The sequence below is a fragment of the Chiroxiphia lanceolata genome, chromosome 4 (assembly GCF_009829145.1).
Source record: "Chiroxiphia lanceolata isolate bChiLan1 chromosome 4, bChiLan1.pri, whole genome shotgun sequence".
Classification (NCBI taxonomy): Eukaryota; Metazoa; Chordata; class Aves; order Passeriformes; family Pipridae; genus Chiroxiphia; species Chiroxiphia lanceolata.
Window position 1 is genome coordinate 24851564 of NC_045640.1, and position 27462 is coordinate 24879025.

Sequence of the window (27462 nt, forward strand, 5' to 3'; positions counted from 1 at the left end):
ACTGTTGATTCAACTTTCCAGATGCAAAAGTCTCCATTGTACTGCTATTGCCTCTAAACCCACCACTATTGTTTTTCCCGTCCCTCAACCACCATTTGGAACAAAAAAATAATTTCCCAGTTTCATGGAGCAGTAACAGTTGAGACGATCACTTTATGCAGCTAAATTTATTCTCAGAACAGATTACATTTAAATGTGGAGAAGTGGCCAACAGCAGGGAAAATTGTCCTTTTCTGTGTCAGTCAGGTGCTTTATGTAAAGACTGGGCTCTCCTAATAAACAGTGGATGTGTTTCCTTCTTTCTTACTGCTGTTAAACAAACCTGCTTTGGCTGACTGTACATACAAGTTGTAGCAATGTGTTAATTAACCTGCCCAAGAAAGGAGTAATGTGGTCGATGGTAATGCTGAAATGCTGAGGCCATACTCACTGTTGAAATGAGAAAGTTCTCTTTTCCATGGGTGATATACTGACAGGTTTAGATCTCTAGGTAAATGATCTATGAAATGCTTGATACATTTAAAAGGAAAGAGATGTAGAACTCTCAGTGACACAGAACTGATTAATCTATTAGATACTACATAGTTTTTGTTCCTCTGTCTCAAAAGGGCATATTACTTCTCTAGGTACATGTGACTCTGCACAGGAAGTATATCACTAAAACCTCATTTTACTCTGAATGGATTCTATGCCCTTCCATGCAATTTTTGTTATTCCCATTTAACCACCCTGTAGGTGGCCTCTGTGGCCTTACATCTCTCACAGCCCCCCTTGCTCCCCTTCAAATGAAACAGTAAGTGGCTTAAATAAAACCTTCAGCCAGCACTGCAGATTTCAAAAGAAAGGCTTTTATCTTTTAGTCATTGACTGAAAATAAATTTCCTTGCTTCTGCAAGGGAGTGTGTTAATGACATGACTGACTGACACGTGATACTTACCTCTAACTTAGTACTTGCATTGAAAAAAATGAAGAAATTTGCTTTGCTTTACATGATTTTTCTACAGACTTCAATAAAAATGTGACTACAAATAATTACAAAGCCTGCCTTTTTTAGGCAACCTATAGTATACAGAGTGGAGAATGTTACAAGAGCACGTCCGGTAAAGACAATACATCAACATAATAATGCAGGATATTTCAGTAAAAATAGAATAAATAAAATAAAAATATTTTAAGCTGTATTTAACAGGTTAAGTTAGAATATGGCATCAGACATACAAGGCATAGTGAACATGGCTGCCAGTCTACAGAATCACTAGGTATTATAAAAAATGCATAGATAACTGAAGGGTCGCTATAACATCAACTAGAACAGTGGCAGTTGCTCAAACACACACACCCCATACATACTTTTTTGGCCATGGTAAAAAGAGCATCTGAATATACTGTTTAACAAAAGATAATGGGCTTTGCAATATTAGGCTCCAACTCTGCAAACACCTGGATGTATATTAAATCTTTTGGAGAATAAGGAGATCTACTGAAGCAAAAAGGCCACATATAGTCAGACCATTAAGCACACTACTTAAATACTTGCAAAATCATCAACATTTTGTTAACAGACACAAACCTCTTAAAACAAACATTGGTGAGTGAAGTACAGCTTTTCAAATACCCTTCTATCTTCTCAGCCCTTCCTGCAATTGCACACATTGCTACTGAAAACTAACCAGATGTTCATAGCCTTGACAACACTGGTGCAGAACTTCACACTGCTGCTCACTAAGTGTTGGTTTAGTTAGAGTCCAGATCTTTCCTGGGGAGAATCAGCACTGTAGAGGTGCAATGATGAAATTTAATTATACTGCTTAAAATTATTTCACTGTTGTACAACAGTTGCAAATCCCAAATCACGCTGTTCCCAGCTGGAACTTTAAAAAGACACTATCGAAGTAATTTAAAATAAAATCTGAATCACTGGCACAATGCCAAAAAAGGAAACTTTTATCTCTTAACTTCACAAATATACCTAAAGGTAGTGTTAGCCACCACATTTTAAGGGCAGTCATCCCTGGAAGTGTTCAAGGCCAGGATGGATGGGGCTCAGCAACCCAGTCTAGTGGAAGGTGTCTTTGCCCACGGCAGGGGGGTTGGAACCAGATGATCTTTAAGGTCTCTTCCAACCCAAACAGTTCTGTGGTTCTCTGATAGGAAGTGAGTTTTTATACTGCTCCTAGCAGAGGTGACTGGGATCAATATTAGAAACTACAGAAGCAGGTGTGCAAGCTGCCATGCCCATGCTTTGTGATTTGGTTTTGTACTCCGTTAAACCACTGGTACTGATTAGGGGGAGGAGGGGAGTTGTTTGCATCCCCTCACCTGCAGCTCTCCCTGCACACTCAGCACAAGCAGCTTCTCTTCCAGCTGTACAAGCAATAGAGCTGGTGCAAAGGCAAGAATGTGAGCCTTGAGAGGGGAAACAATTGCTTCAGTGCCTGAGGTGCAGAATCTCCTTCATGAAGAGATCTCAGATGGGTGGAGGATCAGCTCTTCAGAGCGTATTCTAGAGAGCTAAATATAATTACCATAGTTGCATAGCTAGCCTTCACCTGACATTTGCTCATACATCATGCTGAGTTTAGTTTAATGATATTTCTGCATTTTTCAATGCAGAAATTTCTGGAATCGTCATTCTTTTCCTGTTGTGTTCCTAAGTTACTTTGCCCAGGTGTTGTCACTAATTTCTTTAAACAAGGAAATAAAAAAGAAAATAGTTTGTTTGTAACAGTCTCTTGCATAGTAAAATAAAAAGGAGTTATTGTAAGAATAACATTGACAATGTTCCTTTATCCAGATTTGCAGACTTGGGAGACACGGTTTGGAACTCTTCTATAAATGGAGGCAAAACGTTTTTAACACTAGTTAAAAATATTTTTAATGTTCCATGTCCAAAGTGTGTACCAATCTGCAGGTCTAGACAGAAGATGGCCAAGGGAAAGACTGAAGATGCATAACTGCATTTCAAAATTAGCCTGAGGTGCAATTTTGAGGGCAATGCTGGGCTGATTTGTGAGGGTCTGCAGGTGTGTCAATGAAAGCAATCAGATGAAGCCTTTGGAGCAAAAGCATTGAAATCATGTTATATCACCTGAAGCACTACCCTGTTAGAAAACAACTCTCTTCTAATTTTGTTACAAGAGCATTAAAATAATTTCATGGAATTTTGTAAATAACAAGAAACATAATTGTTCTTTTTCTGGCATGCTAAGTATTCAGCAGCAAACTCTAGGGGAAGGGGGAATTGTGCAACCAGACACGGAATTGAACGTTTCATCAAACACTTGAATGGAAAAAGTATGGAATAGTTTAGCCTCTATAACAGTTTTAAGACAATAAAATCATTATTTCTTACTTAGTCCTGATTGTTTTGAGCCCTGCATGAAACAAATGGTATTTCTGATGAATAAATGACAGATTTAGGAGAATAAATTTAACAGCCAACAGTTTCATTTTTATGTTTAAAGGTGAAAAGCTTCAGTTGATCACCCTGCAACTCAATTACTAAAACCATTTCTGGATTTTTCATCATTGATTTGGTTTTAAACACAATTCTTCTCTAAGACCACAATGTGTAACCAAAAGATGAAATAATTACACCATGATTCCAAAGCATGTCAGGGAGATGATAAAGTGGCTGCTAGACCAACGCTGACAAACAATTTAAAACTAACAGGTGTAGTTCTGCAAAAAACAAAACTTGTTATTTAATCTACAGTAATTCAATGGTAGCTAATACATGGTACCCATTCCAGTGTTGGAAACACAGCAAAGTGCTGTAGGATTTAAGATTGGTTTGTGACAAATCCAGCTCAAGAAGGTGAAATTTTAACTCAGGCATCATTCGCTCCATGGACTTTAGCATGAGTTCACTGGGAGGGACATGGCCATATTCTTTTTTTGTGTGAGTTTAGGTAATGTTCATGTATTTACAATCAAACAAACCTTCCATTGCCCATGATGTAACTCACTGACAGCAAAAAAATTATTCATGCTTCTTTTCATATCAGACGATGGTGGCAAGAACGAGAGAACATGCTTGTCTAATATTGTTTTGATAAGGGTAAATTCTCTGAAGACAAAGCATCAGCAATTGAAATGGAAGGCCAGATATTGTCAGTTCATTTTCCTTAGTGTAGCTACTGTTATCTTCAGTTAAATGTTAGAAGAATCTTCCCTCTTGCACAGCTATGGCATCTCAGTGACCGGACGTTTCTGTTTCAAAGTGTCAATGAGAGACAACACTCCTCTTTTTACGTTAGTTGTAACTCTTCTAGTCACCGAGTCTGCAGGAGGTGGGGGTGGTCGAACTTTCTGTGAAGGAGGTCTGGCTACTAAGCACTTCTGATACCGTAACTGCAACAAAGCAAAACCATTCTGCAATCAATACTCTATCCAATAATTTCACAGAGCATTTCAAATACACTCTTAATACTTTCTCATTAAATATAGCCAAACCTCTGTTTTGGCTGTGACAGAAAGCATAGCTCAAGTTAGCGGGACATTGGTCTGTCAGTGTGTGGGCAGAAACTTCATTAGCACACAACAGATACTACATCATATAAACAGCCATTTGAAAACTGAAAAATAAATTTTCTGGGTTCAGCTACTTTGGAACAAGGATTATTTTCACTATATTGCCACTGGATTGTATAACAATTGTGTAGTGAAAGAAAAGATTTCTAACTTACAGAGACATTGCAAAGGTTAAGAAGGAGGATGATTAAAGGGGCATTATTCACTAAACTGGCATTTCAAACTTTAAATGTTTGGATTTTAATTGGTTAAATATATCATAATACAATTCCTATTTTTATCTGTTCATTCTTTTTCTGCCTTGAAATTAATATAATTGCAAATTTCAAAAGATGATTATTTATGGAGACAGTGAAAAATCTAAGTGCTATTAGATGCCTTTGAAGAAGGTCACTTACCATACAAGCAGCCTGAACAGCTTCTGATACGTTGCCTGCATTTGGTTCGCACCAAAAAACGTGGCACTCAAAATGCTGGTTTCCTGTATCCATAATGAAGGCAAATGTGTGAATGTCTTTGCCTACTCCCATGAAGGACAGGAACCGCACACGACACTCCACCATGACTTCCTCTTCATTCTGTAATGAATCAAATGACCATTACTCTTGGATATTCTGTGGAACTTCCAATTTTGATTAAATAGGAGGATATGCTGAAATAGTATTGTAATTCCTGATTTATCTGCATATGCCCAGTGTGCTCGGGCCTGGGCTGGATCTCCTTCTAGGCTGTCACTGGAAAACCAAGGCTTTGAACGTTAGCACAGAGCAGGTTGTACATTTCACAAACTGCTCGTTTTGTAAAGAAACAAAACAACACGCCTATAATGACTCCAAAATATGCTCCCCTATCACTGGTATGCTATAGAGATGCTGGTTTAGTAGCTCATCAAAAGACTTTCTTCAAAAGTTTCACTGTATTAATCTCTATGGAAAATGCTCTATATTTTCCTCTGTAACACAGATTTAAATATTACTCTTGGCTTCCATACCAAGAATAAAGTAAATATAGTTTGGAATTTAGGATTGTTACTTGAGGCTTAACCTACAACATTTTAGGCTCCAAATTCCTAGAAACTGAATTTAAGTATCTAATGAATACTTTTTATTTCTGAGAACATGCTTGGAATGGTAAAGAAAGCTGAAGCTGATACAAGCAGTAAGAGCCTCTGCAGATTCTGGAAAGAAACCAAATGCAAAATAAACAAATGAATTCCAGTGTAAATTAACTCTACTAACGTTTCTGTGTTCCTGGTTTTCAACACTCAAATGTGTTTTAAACAAGACAGTCTGCCTTACTCTTTCATTGATTACTGTGACAGTAGCATCAGCAACATTCATGGTAACTGCCATCCAGTCATCTTTGCTAGAGGAAGCCATAAGACTCTCAATGGCACTATTCAGAGTATCCATTCCTAAAAGAGAAGAAAATGCAATAATGAAAAATAAAATATGTAAACAATAACAAAACTTTTTATCTTCACACTGTAGTACAGAAAACAGATTGTTCTGGGCTCCTTATTAAAATTATTTTGATAATGGAAGGAAGTATTGTGAAGTTGTATTTCTTTATCTGCAAAACCAAAACAGGTGTCTCTGGCTTATAAAAACCACGACAGCATCTTGTTGAGCTGCTGCACCATTTCAGATCTCTAGGGCCCTTCTCATTAGTAGCAGAGCTTATATTCAGAGGAAGATGTAGAAAGAAACTTCGCTTTCTTGGCAGCTCCCAAAATACCCTGGCTGCAAAACACATGTTCATATGATGCCCTGAATATTTGATGTCTTCGTGCCTGATTTGTATGGCTGAAACACAAGAGTTGGTACCCTTCAAAAACCATGCATTTACCCTAGGCTAGCCAGAGTCCAGGTTTCAGAGCTTATGCAAGGTACTTTGGAAGACACTTAAGTGTTACATACCCACAGGTTTAGCTACAGGTAGCATGCCCAGGTACTGGACGTGGAACTTCTGTACCAGTTCTGTCTTTGGTGTTGGGAAATCTACTGCATGGGAACAAAACTCAATTTCTATTAATCAGCATTCACAGCAGGAAAAACTACTTTTATTTCATCAATAACATAGAACAGTTTACCCAGTAATTGCACTCTGAAGGTATTGTATCGATTAAAACAGATTTTTACTTCTAACAAGAGCAAGCCTCAATAATTTCTAAAGGAATTAGGAATAAATTTTCATCAGCTGATGTTTGGTGTACACTAAGAATAAGGTCACATTATATTGCTGGCATATTAAAAACCAGAAAACATAGATGAATGGGTTTTTGAGACATACAGACCTAAGTTTCACTAAAATAACTATGTAAAATCTGGAATCTGCTTTTAATACCATCCCTGCTAATATGCTAACAAGTAATCAATACTACTGTCTGAACACTACACATTACACAGATCATTACACAAGTTGATGTATGGATTAGAAGTAAGGTATTCATTACAAACTTGTGGATCTAGAAGCACATAATGTCCTGTAAAGCTAACACAAAGTATGTTTGTTCTCCTGGAATACTTTCAAAATAGCAACTACTAAGGTATAACTAATAAAGGCACAAAAATGCAACTTCCTTCTACAATGCATCAGAGTGTGCAGAAGACCCTTCGGCTGGATGAAAACCCACTTGCACTCCTTGCCTCAGAAATTTCTAAAATAGATGCTGAAACCTAGGAAGAGTACTCCTACGGCTCCTCTGAATCCAAGTGATTAACTGGAGTATATTCTGGTTTTAAGTGTGAGAGACTGAAATTATTAATGGCTTAGAACATTGTTAAGATCATTAAAGCTCAATCCCCACCAAACATGCCTCCTGTATTTCAGGAAACTGGACTGTGAGTTGAGCCTCCTACCTGGAACCTGAGGTAAGATAAATGTGGTGCTATTGTCTAATCACCTCAGGTTTAAGGCAAAGTAAACAAGGCTGGGAGGAGGCCATAGCCCACAGACTCACTGGCACTCTCCCATTCCCTTGAGAGACTGGACTGTTAATGCCAAGGGCTCCAACACCCAGCAGGGTGCTTTGATAACAATGTGCACAGTGGCTGCGCAGGTGCTGAAGGTGTGCACACCTGACACCTCAGGCTACAAGCTGGGTGTTATACGAGATAAGGAAAGAGGCAAGCCCTGTGAGGCAGGGTAGTGTTTCTTCTTCCTTACACAAATGACTCAGCTGTGATAACTCCCCTCTGGGGAAGCACTGAGACATTCACACATGGCCTGGAGGTATCTCTGCTGATGGGCCATTATGGACTCAACTGTGCTGACATCTTAGGCATCTGTAACATCTTAGAAGGTGTCAAAGACTCATTAAATGTCCTGTGATCCAGTTTTACATCATCAAGTGTAAAACTCCCCAGTCCACGGGCAGTATTAAGCGTTTCCCCCTGAACCCGAGAGTATATAACTCATGAAATCTTTGAGTTTTGTGGGCTGCCCCCACTGGATCAAGACCATCAGTTCCACAAGACTGTGACTGTCACTTCGGCCAACAGACATTGAAATTGCAACTACCAACTCTCATTGCTGGATCCAACGGGTGGTGACTATATGTCTTTCTACTTTTATCCTTTCTTTCTCTTACCTTTCCTTATACATTTTAAGTGTTATTTTTATGCTTTTATATTGCTATAGTACTGTATATAACACCAATCAACATGGCTACACACATGTTTTCCTTTGCAACCAAAATAAACCCTACATATATATATTTACAAACACTGATCGCTCAGTATTGTTTCACTCTAATCCACCCCAAGGGACCTTTTAAAAAGAATCTGGGTTACCCTCGCCTTCTGGGGCAGGTTGTAACAGGAAGATTTGGCCAACTGCTGCAGTCTCAAGTCAGGAGGTATTTTGGTTTGAAAAGGACATTATGTCCAAATATCCCCAAAAAAGTAAGACTGGATTTGCAACACTTGCATTTCAAAATAAAAGCGGAAATGCACAAGTTGACATAATTGAGTAAAGGTCCATTACTGTCAACATAATAAGTAAAAATAATTAAAGTAAAACAGGAACAGGTTACAGTCAGATACATTAATTAAAAGACAGGCTTGCTCTCCACTCAATATGCTCCATTTTCATCCAAAGCTGCATCAGAAACAAAACTCATCTAAAACAGGACCATCCTGAGGATACTAGCTGCAACACAGTACCTTGCAGAGGAACATCAAGAGTGACATTTGTCCTGTCTTGCAGTGAGCTGCAAGCCATGGCTTTAGCATTCTTCCGTTCAGCCATAATCTGAAGAAGACAGTGATAATACAGCATTTTAAAAAAAAAGTACAGCAACAACTACAAATTTACTCCTATTACAATCCTAGTTTCTGAAATCTGAAGTAATTCAGAAGCCAAATGACTAAGCAGGTTATTCTTTTTAAATAACAACTTTAATTTTCCTCCACTTTATTCACCATTCCTTTACTACATAAAGAACTTAAGTGGTGTACAAGCCTAGATTAAAGACAGATGAAGGAGGAAAAAAACTCTAGTCATTTTTCTGAATAGTAAAATTGCAGCTGATAGGAGGAGGAGTAATATAGCAAGAAATATAAATATTTAATGCACAGAGAAAAGTATTCATTATTTACGTTTCTCTCTGAACTATCTTCTGCTGTATATGATTTTCCCCTCCATTTTTATGTTTATTCTGGAATTAAAAATCCCATGCAAAGTTCAACCTGTTCTTCCCCCAACATACATAATAGTAGCAAAAGAGGAAAAAAAAACCTACTTCAAAATAACCATTTTGGATGGTTATTCCCTACAAATATATGACAGAGAAGGCATCCAGGGAAGCTAACAGAAATTTTCCAAAGCTCATATATGAACCATTGCTATCTGCTTCTTTACGCTACGTCTGTTCCATTAGCTATAGTCTTAAATGTCTAGTTGTTCTCTTGCTGTTCTCTTATCCAAAATTAATGTCAGAAGTTTCATGTCGTAGTTACTTGTGTGACAGCTCTGCTCCCTTTCTGATATCCCTGTGTATAGCTACCACAGCATTTACTTGATGTTGACCTTACTGGATAAAAGCAGCTGCATTAGGGCCTGTGTAGCATGTTTTTTCCTGCTAGACTTGCTGGAAACACCTGTGTGAATTGGAGAATTGGAAAAGAACCAGGAAGAACACAATAGGTCTAGCCTTCTCCAGTCAGCCACTGCTGCAGTCCCTGGTGTTAAACTTCACCAAGCACAGCCTGCAGCTCCTTGGCCAAACCAAGCAGCTACCTGAGTGCTGCTACTGCTACTCCCTCTGGCACCCGAACCAGGACAAGAACCAGGACAAACGTGCCAGACTTTGCACAGTTGCCGGGCTACCTTCTGCCTCAGGCAAACCTGTGCTGCCCAGAGGGCTACAGTAACGCACACTGTGCAAATGCTCACCTTGCTTGCATGAGATATCACTAACAAGTTCAGTACCAGATCTGCGGTGTTGCAAAAATGAAAACTTTTTAGATTATACAACTGACTATAAAGGAGGGTTTGGCATCACTGATTCCATTCACTAACATGAAGACAAAATGTAAAAAGCAAATGACAGGCATACAGCAGAATTTCAGAACTTGAAGGTTTTCTAAATAGCTTTTCTAGAAGAGCTGTGACTTATGAGGAGGGACAAGTTACACAGAGATAACTAATAAAGTTATTAGTCCCCACAGCCCACTCTTCCTGTGGTGCAAACTGCCATATTTTAATGAAAACCAAAAGAAGCATAGTATTTTTAGAAAGGGGGATGCAGTTGCAAATCCACCACAGTTCAATAAAAGAGTAAAAGAAGAGCTTCAAGTAGATTGGTTTAATTTCCTCTTTATAAAGCATTTCAATCAGACTGCTTGCTGTAAAGAATGTGCTGCCTTGCTATTGCTGCATGAAATGACTGTACAGAGGACATTCATAAACAGATCATCCAAGAAAAATAAAATTAATAACCAGGAAATGGTGTCAAATCTATAAGGTAAAATGATAGTCCTCTCCAGTATTACAGACAACACTATGATCAGCAGGAGCTAGGATTCTTTAGTATTCATAACCACAGTAGCTTACACCCCCTCTTCTCCATGATTTTTTTTAAATATACTTAGCAACTATTTTCTGTCTCTCCTGCAGGATAATACCATTGAATAACACCATTCAAGCAAGGTCTGATTTATTTATGGAGTTTAAGATCACAGTTTATTATTCATTGAAGCTCTGTGTTCTTTTTCCATTTTGAACCTGCAGCTTCTTTCTTACTCAAGAAAACCTTCAGTCTCTATACACACTTGTCAAATCAAAAGCACATATCATCTTTCTCAAATCTAAATGCTCACCCTCCCATAACTCCTATCCATTTGCATCCTTTCCTTTACAAATTCTCTACATCATTCTTGTTGCCAGTGATATAAACTAAACTAACACTGCATACAACTGATGATTACATGTATGTATAAGGCTCAGGGATCTCTAAACAGACGAATGCAGCTGATTTTAAATCCACTTGCCTTTGAGCAGATTTCATGTAAACTGGTAGCGATGGCTTTTGCAGGTGTGTCACATCGAAACACATGGCATTTTAGAATTCTCGTGTCTTTGTCTCTTGCCACATAAGCAAAGTCTCTGTGTAAACAAAAAAACCTGACATATTAGAAACAAGCAAAACAAACTATGGCAGTAGAATCAGTAGTATATCCAAAACAGCAAGTCCTACTTCAATTTAACAGGCGTGTGCCTCAGCTCTCAAAGAATACAACACAGCCTTAGACAAGCAGATCTACAAATGTAATAAACTACTACCCATGAAACATATATATAAATTTTGGTGCTCAATCTATATAATTAAAAAGTTCATTACAGTTTCCTAACCATGCAACTTACTGAAGTTATAACCCATAATTCCAAATGCAATCGTAAATACACAGGAAAATTTACTCAAATATTTTACTGAAGATGAAATGGGGAGAGAATTACAAATTAAGACAGAAAACACATGCAGCTCTCAACTGTTAAAAAAGTGAGAAACTGCATACAAGACTGTAGTTAGAGAAAAACTGTATTTCAAAGGACTGTATAAAGTGTTTAAAATATGCAGATAGTAATTAGAGATCTGGTTGCATAAGGGAGATGTGAACCTGCCGAGCTTTGCTCACACTAATTGCCCTAAATTTCTGACCTTATTTTTTCAAAAGTTAAATAAAGCTGCCCTACAAAAGATATTTTTTGCACTGTACTCGCTAGTCACCACAGCACAGTACAGCTTTCCAGCATGGGTGAAGGAAGTGCCAGGACTATGTTTATTTGCTCTCAGGCTTCTTAAGAGTTGGAGCTCTTCTGAAAAAGCTGAAGCGGTCTATGCTGTGTCAGGAAGAAGCTTGGCTTTGCCCAGTTGCCATCCTTGCTATACCCGACTCTATGTTCATTGGACTTACATGTCTGTTTTTTCATGCCCTCCAAGCAACCACAGCCCACTCCTACTTTGTGACCCTCCTGTTACCTCCAGATTTCTCTGGGACTTTTCATCCCTAGCTAAGTTATACTGAGTAGTTAACTACAATTAAATCAGACAAGCAAAGCTGGAGCTCCCAACAGCCTCTTTTGCCTGAAGTCTCTCTCTCTGAAGTCTTCAATGCCTTTCTGCTTCCCACATAAATAATTACCAGCAAGATTCTAACTGGTAAAGAGTTAGAATGGCAAAGGATATTCCTAAACCCCAGGTTTAGTATAAACTAAAGTATTTGTTTATAAAATCTGTAAATATTCCAAGCAGGGTTTAATGTAGCATGGATGGCCAATTTCTTCATTCATTTGAGAGGCCCAGTGAATTGAAGAATTTTATACTGAAGCTATTCAGGGAGAAAGAGACTGTGGCAGTTGGATTGCTGGCCTTCCAGCTCTGTACGAGAGATGAACGCTGTCCTGCAGTCAAGTACAGTACCTGTATCTAACTGAACAGCACTAGATTTTGCCCTTAATGAGCCCTTGAAATGTAAGGGCTGCTCAGTAACAGGTACAGGTGGTTGTTCCATCTAACTGCTTTGCAACCTGGAGCCTCATGAGCAATACTTTAAGAAAACCAAATGACATAAAACTATCAGGGGATGAGATTTGGAAGCAATTCCACATGACAGAACAGTGCAGAAACACAGTGAAGATGGAGGCCCCTCTCCATCTCACTGCATGCCAACCTGCAATGGCACACACTAGGGCACAGCAGAGACAGGAGGCAGCAGGGCAGCAGGTGGAGTGTGTTGCCCTGAACCCTTCCTACACAGGGAATGCAGCCCACAGGCTGCGTTGGTTTTCACTGCAACACTGACCTCCAGCACGTAAGATACAGGCACCTTGAGGAGGGATGGTGTTTTACCCAACTGCTCGTGACCTGCAGGAAAAATCACAAGGCAATAATCCAGGAAGGTGCTGTCTATTACAGAAGATGCTCTGAGGTTCCTAGCTCCAGACTGACCCTCAGACCCTTGTCCACAAGAGCCTTTTGGCTCTTTTGCTGCAAGATCACAGAAGTGCTGAGTTCCAGCTGCAATCTTGCTCCTGGAAAAAGGCTGATGCTTTTGGCTCATCTGTACATGTGCCAAGTCTTGCTTTAGAATGGCTTCCTCCTAGCTTAATGTTTCAAAAGCAAATTGAAGACTCCTAGCTGGACTCTAGTAATAAGACTAAGAAAAGGGAGTATGGCTTACCTATGGTTTATGAAAAATTAGCAGCTACGGGTTAAAAAATGAAACCAAGCGCCACATAAAAAACCTTTGAGAGTTTTGCCTTTTGAAGTAAGCTTTCAACATTATTGGTGCTTCTCCTGAAAGACCTGCAGGGCAGGTCTCTGAAAATGCTCAGGCTCACAAAAGACCCACATAAAAAATCCTGAACTCTAAAGAAACGTTGCCTGGTTTGAGAGCTGTGAGGAATTTTCAAATATCCTACGCATTTTGAATTTTTGTTTTCTATGTGTTTGGCTTTAGCTGCCGTCTTTTAAATGTCCTAAGTTACAGACTTCACATTTTTGAGTCCAAATATCTTCCCTAACAAACATTTTAACTGCAATGCAAAAACATTATTCACTTAACAGACATGGATTTTCCACCATAACCTCATTAAGACTCCCCCCCACTTTCCATGCAAGAAAAACTTGCTGGAAGTGACCATGACTTGCAGAGTAGCAAAGACACATAGCATAAACAAGTAGACTGCTGCACACACACCTTATTATTGGATCAAGGTCTGTTCTTTCAGAGCACAGACATAACAGCTGAAACCTGTGTTCGCATTAACTTAAAACAACATCGGAAGTCATCCGTGTGACCATTAGATCGTTATTTATTACCATATACAACCATTTATGCCAAATCAATACTATTCCTTTGAGGACTTGTAAACAGGTGATTTATGCATCTTTACAAGCTGATCCTAGAAAAAGCATCTGGTGCTGTTTTGCCAAGATGCCTGCACTGCACAGAAGCCTGTTTGACTAAACGGAAATCTGCATAGCCTGAGGAAGCTATACAATACCAGGATTTCCAATTTTAAGGCCAGCACCTTCAAAGAGTTGCACACTCACAGAAGAAAACCTGCTCCTTCTGTTAGCCATACAGCTATCTGTTAGAACCTTATTTTACTGTTAAGAAAAGCTAAGGTGGGACAAAGCCACCAAAGCAAATCATTAGGGCTTAGAGGACATAACACATTGCCAGCAAAATCCATTTGAAACAGCCCAATAAATTGTGGCCCAACCTCTGATCAGTAGCTCTGGCAATGCACTGGCACACCATAACTTCACAACTTTCTCAATAAACTACCATGCTGTGGGAGTTCACATCAGGATGGGCATCTCCACTGTGCTGCCAAATCCCTCCCTACTACACTGGACAACCACTGGGGCCACAGTAAATCTCACCTTGTAGAGAGTTTATCTGAGATCCAAGTTCTACTGCAAGATTTTCAGTCTTATCTGTAAGATAATACTAAATGTGTTTAGTCAGCACGTTACCTCCCAGTGGAGGTAGGACTCAAAGGACTGCAGAGATAAAAATGAGTCAAATAATTAAAAGTCTGTTAAACTAAAAGACTGAATTCTGTTAGGATCAAAGATCCTGGTTGTAAAGGAACATAGCTCATAATTATACCCCATAAGTGGGAAACACCTTTGGTAAAAGTATTTTCAACAGCATTTTAAAGGCAGAGAGAGGTGGACTGGGGGCAGCCCGCTGAGCCTCGAGTTTTTCTTTCAAGTTCTAAATTTATTTCTCTGATCAAAGGAGACCAATGTGGAGGGTACCATAAGCAGTAATGAGCTTGCATGCTTTTGGGTAAGAACATTTCTTTTCTCCTGGAAGGCTAATGACAGCCAAATGAACGAGCCACATGCAGAGCCCAGCTCAGTGACCATTCTGACCACAGGTAAGACCTGTGGCAAGGGCACAGAGGAGTCTGATGAGTGTTATGGATGTGGTATCTGTAGTGGGACACTGCAGGTGTCCCACTTTAGTCCTGCCATGTCAATGTCGTCCCTTACACAGCTGGCTCAGGCATAAACCCCTCTGCCCTGCTCCCGAGGAGGTATCGGACATTCACATGTAGGCCTGGAGGTATTCATCCCTTCTGATGGGGCAAAGTGGGCTCTGGTGTGAGAAACATCAGTCATGTCTTAGAAGGTGTCACAAATCAAAAACCCTCAAAAGTGCCCCCAGACTAATTTCTGGGGCCTTCCACCAGAGGACTGGATGTGATCCAGTGTTACATCAAACAGTGTAAAACTACCCCTCTCGCCCCAGGGGAGGTACCTGGGAGTTCCCACCTGAATCTGAATGCTTATTAACCCATCGAACTTTATGTTTGTGAGCTTCCCCCATCCCTGATGAATCAAGACTGTGACCATCACTTTGACCAATAGACATCATAATTGCCTCAATATTGCAGTGCTGCACATAACGCTGCACTAGAGCCTCTCTGGCACTTGGTCCTGCACCTTCTGTAAATATTTCTGCTTGTAACGGTATGCAATCATAAAAAAGGCTGTATAGCACAATTACAGAAGAAAATTAAATGCCAGCCAATACATCAGTTTCAAGTACTGAGAGCTAATAAAACCCTCGTGGTGCTGTTTCACACTCACACACCAGTGTTTCATTTTAAGTACCTGAACACCTTGAACAAAGTAAATTAGCTAATTACACTCATGGATTACGACTATACATAAACCTTTAGATGATCAGGGCCTGCATCTGTATGAAATGTGAGTTCTTCAAAACCTGTGGTACTGCATCATGTACAACCCTGCTAGCACCATCTGTTTTCGAATCATCAATCAAAATTAGCCCACAAACAGTCCTTCCCTCCCCTTCTAACACTGCGCAAACAGTACTACTGATTTCATTAATTCATGGAAGTCACCTAGATGCCTGTGCACTCGCACAGGCCCTACATGGCACCCCAGCAGCCAAGACCTGGAGATGGAGGTATGGGCTGGTGCCAGTTGGCTCCTCCACTGCCAGTGGAAGCCCTGCAGTGTTGCTTCAGGCATTTCTAGGCATTTGGAAAACCGACTTCCGCACTCCCTCATGGAAAAAAAGGTATGGCTTTGGAGATTTCAGTGTATCTGCTTCCTGCAGCAATAATAACAAACTTAGGACCACAATGGAACAGCTTCTTGTTTGTCCAAAGCCTTGAATAATAAAAAAGCCAGAAGACCTCTCTTTGATTCTTCTTCCACTTCAGATCCCTTCTGGGTTGCTTCATCTATAAACCTTCATTTGTCTACAGCTCACTGGAAGCTGATTAACATTTAAGTGAGATTTATGTGCAACAGGCCCCTTTGATAATGAAGAAGTGCCAAGTAATGTGTTTGCAATAGAAATTTATGGAAAAGGGTAAATGCCTCCTCTTACCACTTCCCTGTCTTTATAGCCTGCTGGGAAAACAAGTGAAAAAAGAAATCAAAAAGCCATTACAAAGCCCATAGCTGAATAGAGAGCTAGCACAGGGTTAACAGATCACACCTCATCCAGCTGGAGTCTTCTCTGCCTCCATAGGGTCTGTGTTCACGTGAAATCTGTAGGATCTGAATGAGAGCTCCTGATAAAGTTTCATTCCACGTCAGTGGGGAGAACAGCAAGGTGCTTACTGGGAGAATAATGTTGCAGAAAAAAGCTATGTACTCTTGAAAACTTTATAGCACAAGGGTACCACTTCTGCTGATACAGGATTATAGAGAAGGAGTACTGCACTGTAGGTAATTTTTAATTTTTTAATCAGTTGCACATGTACTACACAATCCACTAATATCTTTCCAGTTATAGGAACTGGATATTTTCCAGTATTCTGGAAAAAAGCTAGAAACCCAGAAAAATAGATAAGGATTATTTTGCTGCAAGAGTAGGTAAGACTGGTTCTGCTGAGCAGTTAAAAGTTCAGTAGAAATTTCTTTACTTCGAAAGAGTACAGAACTAGAGAAAGACATTTTAAAAACCAATTTTGAGAGCTGCAAACACAATGTAAGGTACTAAGTAGAAGGGAATTTAATTTTTATTTGCTCTTTTACTCTCCTTAATTGGCAAATGTCTACAGTAATTGACTAAACCTTAGATAGCCATACCTATTTAACACCTGGCTAAGCATCATTTAGCTGCTCAACCTTGGATGAATATAATCACATTAAAAGCAATTTATGCTAATGCTGTCCTGTTTGAGTAGCAGTTATAACCATGTGCCACTATTAGGCTAAAGTCCTAGGAGGCATCCCAATTAAGTACAACCTGAAAGAGCAGCACATCCTCCATTACCTTCCCACTATAAACTTATTTCTTCAAAGGACTGCAGAATAATAGAGAATTGCATTAATCCTTTTTTTTTTGTTTTTGGTTAAAAAACCCTGACACCTTAGCCTTGAAGTCTGAAATAAATTTTTTTACTCTTATCAACCAAAATAAATTGCTGCTATTTAAAACAACTATATTAGAATGATACACATGCAGGAAAATGTAAATTGCTTTACAGATTTATGTATTACAAATTGTAACAAGAATCCTTGAACTAGAAAATTATATTCTCTGAGTTTGGCTTAAAATTGATGGACATTCATCCAGAGTAGCCTACAGAAGATGACAGATTTCTCTCTACTGGTGTACAGACTCCTGTGATTGCAGGGTCACAGAGCACACACTGTCATGCTGTGGGGAAACCATTTCCTGAGTCCATAACCTTCAGGCTTCACTTTGCTTTCCTGCAAACAGCTGACCAGAGACTTGTGAAAGCGGGAAGAAAAAAGAGGGAGCAGCCACCGCTACAGCAGAGCGGGTCCGAGGCACCTGGCAGGAGGCTGCCATTCACTGTCAAGACATGAGCACCCATGGAAGCAGAGTAAATCAGCAGAGAAGGAGAAAAAGCAAGAGAAGTGAGAGGAGACTCATGAGAAAAGTAGATAAATATAATGCCATCAACACCATGCTTGGATGGTGTTTTTCCATGACACACAAATATTCTAGTATCACAAATGGCAGAGAAGATAAGGTGCAAGAAACTTTGCAGTAATATGTATGACAGAAATTACAGATCCCCTGGATTAACATTTCAGATTTTTTATCCAGACTGCTCTTTCACATAGGAGAAAGGAGAATGATTTATAGCTGAGATGAAATCTGTGACTCTGGTCAGTGCACTTGTCTTTTTATTACAGTCACATCAAGGAACTTGCGAAGTTAGGGAGAAAAATCCATAACTAGATGAAACAAGCAGCATTCACAAAAGCTGCAAAATCTGTTTGTACAAGATTTAATGAGGACTTCTCAACTTCCATTTCACCTACCAGATACCAGACAGACAGTGACTGAAACCACTTCTGCCCTTCCACATCTTCCAAAGCAAACCCACAGCCCCTTCTCCAGGTCACTATATACCAAGTACTTTGGAATCAAGAAAAATAACTACTCCCAAGAGTCTTCTCCTTCCCATTTCTTGTAGACAGTCATGGTGCATTTAACCACATGTAGTCTTCTCAGTGATGAGAGCTGGAAGAGATGTGGGGGAGAAGGAAGTTTCCCTATTTTTCTGACAGTTGCTGGTAATCCTAGACACACAGGAAAGCCCTGCAATTTTCCTTCACTCTAGAGGCTCCATCTCAGAGAGCTCCTACACCTCTTTGGCTGCTCCCCAGCTACAACTCAGAATGGCACACTGGGCCACCACTACATTACCCTAGACACTAATTTTTAATTCAGTGAGTGAAAATGCTTTCCCCAAGCAGAGATTTTTGGGAGACTTTTATTTCAGTTCTTACACAATTGGAAAATGGATTTCCTTGCAGCAAAACATCAGTTCTGCATTTATTAAATTCTCCTCAAATGATCTGGCATTGACAGAGTGTAGCTTGTTTTTCTAATTCAAGCATACAGTTTGTAGGGCAAATTATCCCCTGCTGAAAGGCTGTTTGCTTCATTCCTTGATAATGTCACTTGCTAACTCTCAAGGAGGAGCTACGGCTACTTTGTGTGATACTCGGAGGCTTTAATCTGGCGGCCCTAAAACTCACAGCTGCCGGTTTTTCTTTGATGTCTTATCATTGCCACAGTTCTGCATGCTTCCAAAATTTGTTCAAGCCCTCTCAGAGCTGATATGTCTGATATCCAGCTCAGCCCTTCAGAGCCCAGCACTTCCAAGCCTCAAAGCATTTGCATGACTTTCACTCCAATTTCCTTCCTGTGGCCTGATCCTCATGCATCTGTGGAAGCCAGTCCCCTAGTCGCGGTTGCCAGGTCTCAGCACTGCTCACTACCTCCTCCTGTGCAGGGGAGGCAGGAATCCTGTCAGCCTTTCCACCACTGCCTTACAAGCCAGAAAGGTGGCTCTGAGAGATTACAAAGCATTTCCCTTTCTACTACCAAGGTCTATATCCTATTCGTGCAAAGGGTCACAGATTTGCATCGACAAGAGTCATGTCAAAGTGCAATTCTGTATCTGTATTGTCCAGATCCATGAGCTCTGCTAGCACAGTGACAAGAGTACAGATTGTATCGCTAAGACATATGTTCCATGCTGGTCCTTATTCCCAACCTCACCTCATGATCACATGGCCAAAGTACAACCATTGTGGCAAGGACGACAGTTTATCATATGGGCTGTGGTCACCACCAAAGTGGTGCCCTGGAAACTGCTCTCCTGTAGGACCAGCAGCCCAAGGGGGCCCAGCTATACATCCTGCTGGTGCTTGGGGATCAGGTGGGGCTTACTGCTGCTCACCAACTGCTAGACAGACAAGGCAAGCTGAAAAGGCAACCAGTAGCTTAGACCTCTGCTTGTTTTATAAATGGATTTAACAAAAGACAGAACTTCTGTGACAGATCATATGAAATTCACTGACCACTGACTTGATCAACATCAAGTTTTCATGGTGGTTTTTTTTTTTCCTTAATTGCTTAACAACATTTTTTAAATGTGCACAGGCAGGGGCCTGCCTTCTTACTCTGTGCAGCAGTTTTCAAGGAAAACGCACACAAATGAGGAAGTTTGTCAAGGCCATTAGAGTTGCTGCTTCTCCTGTGCAGCATTGTAAACTGGTGGTTTAACTCCTCAGGATGGCCAGTCTAGCATTTCTGATGAATCCTGAATTTCCTTTAAGTAAATGAATGTGCTATTATGCCTATGAACCTCTGAATATTTTTGACAATACTTCTGTCTTCCAGATCTAATTGGAAGGTGTGGACTTTTGTTTATAAGGAATATCTAAAGACTTAATAAAGAAATACATCAAGTTGAGATGTTCAAAGCAGTGTTAAAGATTTAACTGAATAAGACAGCAGACTACACCAGAATAGTTAATCTCTCCAGTGTGATTTGTTTTATAAGCAATGCTTCCTCTTTATTATTCAGACAGAGAACACAGCGGTTGTGCACAGACACTACCCACGAATCTGCTTGCAGCACACTTTTGCCAATGTTAGGCTGGGAGGATCATCTCTTCCTACATTCATGAAACCTGCATTAGATTGCAAAGCCATAAACAAGAAAGTTCAAACATTTCCCCAGGCCAACACTGCCTAAAGAATTGATTAAAAAACAGTCAAGCCTGGAAACTGTTCTCATTATATTCCACAAAGCAAACATGAGGAATGGTCCACATCTCTAAACCATATTCCTTCCACCCAGTCCCGCTTTGAAGTTTTTGCAATTTAGAAGAGCAAACAAACCCCAAATCTCATCTAAGGGATGCAATTCTATTGCTAAGAGCCTTTGGAGTGGCTGCAGCCCTTGTGCTGCAAAGCACCTGACTACAATGCCTTACTGTCTGCTCTCCCATGAAATGGGAAGCATTGTAGAGAATTCCAAATGACCCCTTTGTACATCCAAACAAATCAAACAAACTTTTCTTCAAACTTGAAAGACAAGTGAGCAACCCAGATGGACCCAAAACAAATACTAAAAATAGGAAATAACTATTGATGTTTCCAATGCTTGCTAAACTTAGCTCTTAAATCCCCTGCTTTAGTATCATGCTTTTTTTCAAATTCAAATAAAAGGTGGGACTTTAATACTACTGTCTTGCATTTCAGATTCAGGAGAGCAACATAATCTAAATTTTAATCTCAAACACTATAAGCAAATATTAGAACCCCTGCATCACATGATTTTAAACTGTCCTAGTATTAGAGGGTTTGGGACCTGGAAAAAACAAAACAACCAACTTGACAATTCTGTTAACAGTAAGGTGAAAAGGTGACACAGAGACAGGAATTTACTCATTGAAGCTGAACTTCTGTTCACTGATACAAGCAAACCAATACAACATTGTTTGGTGCATGCTGGAAGGATAAACACGAAAATGGAAAAATGAAAATAATTTACCTCTCTCTGAATCCCGGGAAGCATGAAGAAACAGAAAGAACAAGTTAGAAAGCACTCAAGCAGACAGAGCTCCAACATATGATGAGGCAGGGTAGCTGAAAAGTGCTGTACATTTAGTGTTCACTGTTGTTTGTAGCACAGCGTATCTAAGCATACTGCCACTATTTCCTTTTGACACTTCTTTTGTTGAATCTTGTTGTTCTCAAGTTTGTATTTCTGGAAACATGGAATGAAGCCAGCAGGCATCAGCTGAATTCAGTGAGGCAGCACAGACATACCAACAGTGAGAAGTAATAAAGCTTAAAATACCACACATAAGTCCAGGAAGTAGTATGCAGAAAGCATAAATAGATATAGAAAGTGCATGAACCTTCCTTCATCCAAAATAACACTATTTACAGCAGACACTGACTAAAGAAACAAGAATAATTCTTCAGAGTGTGAAAACCTTACATTGTTTGAACTGAAAGAGTAGAAAGATTGTCCTCAGTTTTTTTAATGCCTTTTCCAAAAGAAGTGACAGCTGGGGGAACAACCTCACGAGTGCTGAGCTGAAGCCAGGAGGTATAAAATCACCACACACTTTCATTTCTGAAACACTTCAGCAACCACTAACTCTTGGTATGACTTAACCAACACCCCTTTCCTGCAGGTGAAGGTGGGCAGGAGAGGCACAAGCTTCCTTGGCCGGTGGCTGCCCTTCTTCGCCTTCCTGCAGATCCACTCTGCCTGCTGGTGTTCCCTGAGCCCCGGCACTCACTGCAGCCGGCTGCTTTCTAGGTCATGCCAGCCACCAGGGAACACCAGCAGGATGAGCTTGCAGGGACACGGGCACTCCTGGAGCTGTCCTGTGAAGACAGCACACTGTTTCCTGTGATGTTACCACAAAGGGTTCTCTGTGCTGGGGAGGGATGTGGGTTGCTGCCTGCTGCCTGCTGCCTGCCACCTCTCCTTAAATATTGGACACCACTCGACACAATGCACAGTGTCTCTACAGGGATAATAACCTTTCTTGAGAAGAGAGATGTTTAATGCTGCACTCCCACTCCTGCTTGCTGCAGGCATCTCACAAGCTCCCTTTTTTAAGAAGGGCTTACCTCCAGTGAGGATCTGAGCATGGTTCATGCGCACAAAAATGTGGGACCCTACATCATCCCAGCTTGTAACTAACTCTGGAAAAATCATGCCATCTCAAGTAATAAGGGCAGGATTAAAGACAGAGCACACTGAAGGGAAGGGATCCAATTCCCATGAGATATCTCACATCAGCAAGCTTGCAAAGCTTACAGGGAATGATCTATTGCTTAGAAATGCCTTAGTGAGTAGAACCGGAATAAACACAGGCTTTCTAAGCCAGGTTTTAACTAAACAAGCATATGGTTAGCTAATGCACATAACTAGAGATTTAATTTCTTTCTCATGTTGAGATGAAACTCCTCCTGATGCAACTTGTATCCCCTGTCCCTTGTACTAACCTCTATGTGACTCCTTGTGAAGTAAAATAATTCACTGCAGCAACCTCTCCAGAGATACAGCAGAGCTCCCACCACAGGATGTTTTCAAGGTGTCACTGGACAAGGTGCTAGACTATCTCATCTTGGCTCCCTTTCCCATGAAAGGATGGATCAGATGGCCTTTTGATATTTCTTCCAACCTGGGCTGTTCTATGAAAGCAGTCAAGTTGGAAAGATGATCCATAATTATAAATATAACGGACATTCCCAGAAATTTTACAATGGAAGCGTGAGACAGCCTCATCACGAAGAAGAAACACAGGGTGCTCTGCTCCACTTCTTCCATGTAGTGAACTGGGAGTTTCACTTCTTCAATATCCTGTGTGGATCTCTCCAACCAAAACCCCACTCATTCCTTTACTTCAGCTACATGGGCTTTCTATTGGGTTTTGCAGAGTCAGCTAGGACTTCAACTACTGCTAATATTTTATAAAGTAAGGGGTTAAAATTGGATCTCAGCACTGCAAATATTGTAGGTCTTTCAAGCCTAAATGTCCTTGATGCTACATTTCAGTGCCAATCAGAACTGAAAAAGTAGTATCACTCCACTTTCTGAGAAAATACAGTCAATGTTTCTAAGTAGTATGAGAAGCAAAATATATACAATTTTCTCTGTCCATTAATCACTGGCTTTATATGAAGTTGACAAATAGAGATTTCTATCTCTCAGAAAAAACATTATATTGGAAAAAATGTCCTATAATTTAGACACAATATACTAGGGGGAGGAGAGGAAAAAAAATGTCCTGGAGACACAAAACATGACCTGCTGGATCAAACTCTGAAAGTGAGATCTATTAATTCCCCAATTATTATGCAAGATACAACTGTACAGAACAATCACCACTGCAGCTGTCAGTAAGAAGAAAAGACCACTGGAGGGAATTCAGGAACACAAGCAGTTGGGCTGCTGAACTTCCTCAGGCAGTGAGGAACGAGTGGGGCTCTGGCTGAAGGACTCTCGCACTGTAGGATGCGTGCGAATCAAGGGAGGCTGCATCCTGCTTCTAACCAGTTAATTACAGCTTTCCAGTCCACTCAACATCTCCTCATAGAGTGTCTTGTAATTTATTAATCATTTTCATAGAGAAGACTATTTGCCTGTATTCTCTTTACATTCTGGTAGCTCAAATATGGTTGAATGATTCACCTTTAAACATAAATAAATAGATTAAAAAAAAATTGCCCCAAGGCTAAAAAGCAGATATGGAATGTTTCAGTTCAAGTGGCAGATTTTGCTGGTGGCTCTAAGTGCCAGAAATGCTGCTAGAGCAGCTGTGCAAGTGCTTCGCTGTGGTGCCCTACATATTCCTTTCCAAGCTGACTGAGTTAAAAGGGGTCAAGCCAGAACCTGACAATAACCTGGGAAGACAATCCCCAGAAAATTGTATCACGGCTGCTACACCGAATTTGAGATTCATTTCTGAGGGGAAAAGGCCAAGACCTCTGAGGAAAACAGCCCACGACCTTCCAGCCTGCAGAGGTGTGAGAAAGGAGTATCCCTCCTAGAGAGAGCCCCAAGAGGACACTGCCTCCCAGGGAAGGCGGTAAGTTTCCTCCTCCCCATCACTTCTGCCAGGCACATTTATTCCAGGCTGTTTCCCAATTAGCACCTTTAGAGTTGGACAGAGGGAAGCTGGCAGGGCTGAAATAACATGCCCAAGAGCCCCAGCAGCTCAGGTGCCCCTCACGCCTATTCATCCCCGTGACTGGGACAGCTGGAGTTATTCTGAACTCCAAATACTCCACAGTTGCTACTGTTGTGTCTTCTAATTCAACAAGAGCCAATGTAAGACTACAGTGTGATGGAGAGCAAACCACACCAAGAAACCCAACAGGTTTTATTCTTGTTGTCATCTCCAACAAGGTATTTAAGTGTCAAGCTCCCATGCTCGGCTAATGTTGTAGAGAGGCACTGCACAGAACATGAGCCTGGGAGAGTACTAACAGTTTACTCCCCTGTATCTGTCAAGTTTACAGCCCACCCATTTTGGTGACTGACACATTCAGATAACTGTGTGAAGACACTGTTAACACTTCACACCTCTTCATTCCTGTAGCTTCCCCTGGAGTTTGGCTGACTGCAACTTCCCCAGTTGTGTTTTTTGAGCAGATCAGAAAAAATAAGGCTGCTGTGTGGTAACTACACTATAAGCAAGTACAGAGGTCTGCCTTCCAACTTTCGTGGTCCTTCAAGATTTTTACATGGGACTACACCCACCAGCAGTGGCCCTGACCATGTCTCTTAAGAAATAACAAACAGCTGAAATGTCTTTGCTTTCAATTACTGTAGAGTTCCAGTGGAGTAAAACACATTTTTCTTCATTAAAAATAATGATGCGTGGCACGAGCCTTTTGTCTTTGTTTACAGTTATAAGTATTTGCCCAAGCACATCCTCTGAGGCATAAAGAGGCCCTACTCTGGTTCTCTAATTTGTCATTACAAAGTCTAGTAGCACTTAATGCAGCTAAATGTTTATGTAAAATGTAGTTACATTTCAACAACATAACATGAACAAATAAAGGAAACAGCCTTAATTTCTGTGCATTTGGAAGTCTCCCTGCTGCTTAAAGAATGATTATGTCCTTCACTTTTGTATGCCACTAGAGAAATACAGTTTCTTTCAATGAAACAAAAATAGCTGGGGGTTATAATTTTTCTAAGGGCTTGGTAGCTTTTTAACCTTTTTTTTATTATTTTTTAAAAAATAGTCCTTAAGCCTTTTGTCTCCTAACAAGTATTCAAGTAGCAGACTATTCCAGCAAACTGGCCTTGTGTTTCTGGGTCCCTGCCACCACCAGGATGGAGACTGAGTAGAAGTACAACTAACACTTTCTGCAGGATCCCCAGTTCTCAGTGGGCCAGATTGTGCCATCAATTTTTAAGCAATTCTCCACTGGTAGGAAAGATTTCTGCTTAAAAATTGATGGCTTGATCTAGCCTTCTGTTGCTAATCATATATTATGAAGACTACTATAACCTAGTCAGATTCTATTTTTAAAATAAAAAGAAAATATGAGGCAGCCTGACATGCTATACAAATCCACATTTTGTAAAGACTAAATTGTACTCTTAAAACAGCAGCCACCTTTTCCCCCAATCACTAGACCACCATTTTACAAGGATCACTTGGATAGAAGAATTTCTGGTTTAAGTTATTAAGCAATTATTAAATTCAGCCATAAACATATTTCCAATTTGGAAAATTATTGGAGCATATAGAAAATGTTTTACTGTCACACCAACATCAAAACAGTACAAAAAAAAAAAGGTTATGTTGTTTTCTTTGGCAGATACCAGACCAAATTCAGGGACATGCCAGTTATTTTCTAATAGGAAGAAATGAAAACAAACACTTCTTATTCTCTGATTTAGAACTTTAAAATTTCAGGTTTTAACCTGTATTAACTTTACACAGAGCATAAGGTTATCTCAGCCTATCTTAAACTACACTGAAGAAAACTCTGCAGTCTAACACAAATTAAAGCTTTACAGTGCAGTTGAATCAATGGTAGCAGTCTAACAGCAATTAGATCAGAACTTTGCCCATAGTAAGTTTTACTTCATGTCACGAAACACAGGAAACTCCAAATGATGAACCATAAAGCCTTGCTGAAGAGGATACCCAACAGACTGTAACAATACAAGAAATACCACAGATCTTCAATACACACCACAATTATTTGGAATAGTAATTCAGATGGTTTGTTCCCCATTTGTATTGCAACTGGTCAATGTTTAAAACGTCTTTATAGATAGGGTTTATAACACACACACTTGTTGTAAAAGGAAAAATTAACCTGTACTTCAAACAAAAAAAATCTAACTGGTATTATATAAGAAAACTGCACTAATCTTCCCCTTTTTCTCTTTTAACTTCTTAAGAAAATAAATAGGCCACTTTTTACTGATAAATGCTTTAGGGCTAAATAATATTCTTTTCCTCGCTCACAAGTTGTTATAATTACACTAACCACAAGGCAACAGTTACAAGAACATAATTAAAGCCATAGTTTTAAGAGGTGAACAGTTCACATACTCCCCTCATAGACTCAGCAATGTATGCTGTCCTTTAAGAAAGCAAAAATTACTGCACAAGAACAGGTAGAGCAATGAGGTTCCATAACATGCGAGAAACCTGATGGAAAAGTAAAGCTGCTGAGTTTAAAAAAAAGATAAATGTGCTTGTCTCTCTCCCCCTCTGCATCCAGTTTAATAAGGATTCAAAGCTATATCTCAATTAACAAATCAATGAAATTTCTCCTGCTGCAAATTCTTTATAAATTTAGAAGGATTAAGCAAGTACAGAGACCTCAAGGCAATATATTACATTTAAATCATGAAGTTTCCTCTTCTGTCAGAAGAGCTGTTAACCATTTTACTTCAAGTAAATATATTGTTACATGCAGGTATGTCCACATACAGTGCAATAGTTCTGTCATGAAACATGTCCACTTCTTCTGGAGATCTACACCTATCACTCAACCTCCACTGTCAGTTATGGGCTGAAAGAAGAAAGCCCAGACTGGCTAGCTAGAAGTTAGCTGGGAATTATACATAAATAATTATATAGGCACCGT

General features: G+C 40.0%; 1 protein-coding gene across 12 annotated transcripts in view; it reads right to left on the reverse strand.

Annotated features, from left to right (window-relative positions):
- Window positions 1-832: 832 nt before the first annotated feature.
- The window catches only part of APBB2 (amyloid beta precursor protein binding family B member 2), a 181900-nt gene continuing 155270 nt past the window's right edge, over window positions 833-27462 (reverse strand). For 6 of the 12 annotated variants that reach the window (XM_032684724.1, XM_032684722.1, XM_032684725.1 and 3 more), the window contains 7 exons: window positions 21368-21373; window positions 11029-11143; window positions 8701-8788; window positions 6454-6537; window positions 5833-5948; window positions 4933-5112; window positions 833-4354 (listed from right to left, as the gene is read on the reverse strand). In XM_032684724.1, the coding sequence (XP_032540615.1) occupies window positions 4187-4354; window positions 4933-5112; window positions 5833-5948; window positions 6454-6537; window positions 8701-8788; window positions 11029-11143; window positions 21368-21373 (757 nt within the window). In that variant the 3' untranslated portion in view covers window positions 833-4186. The other 6 variants (XM_032684726.1, XM_032684727.1, XM_032684728.1 and 3 more) reach the window with 4 other exon arrangements.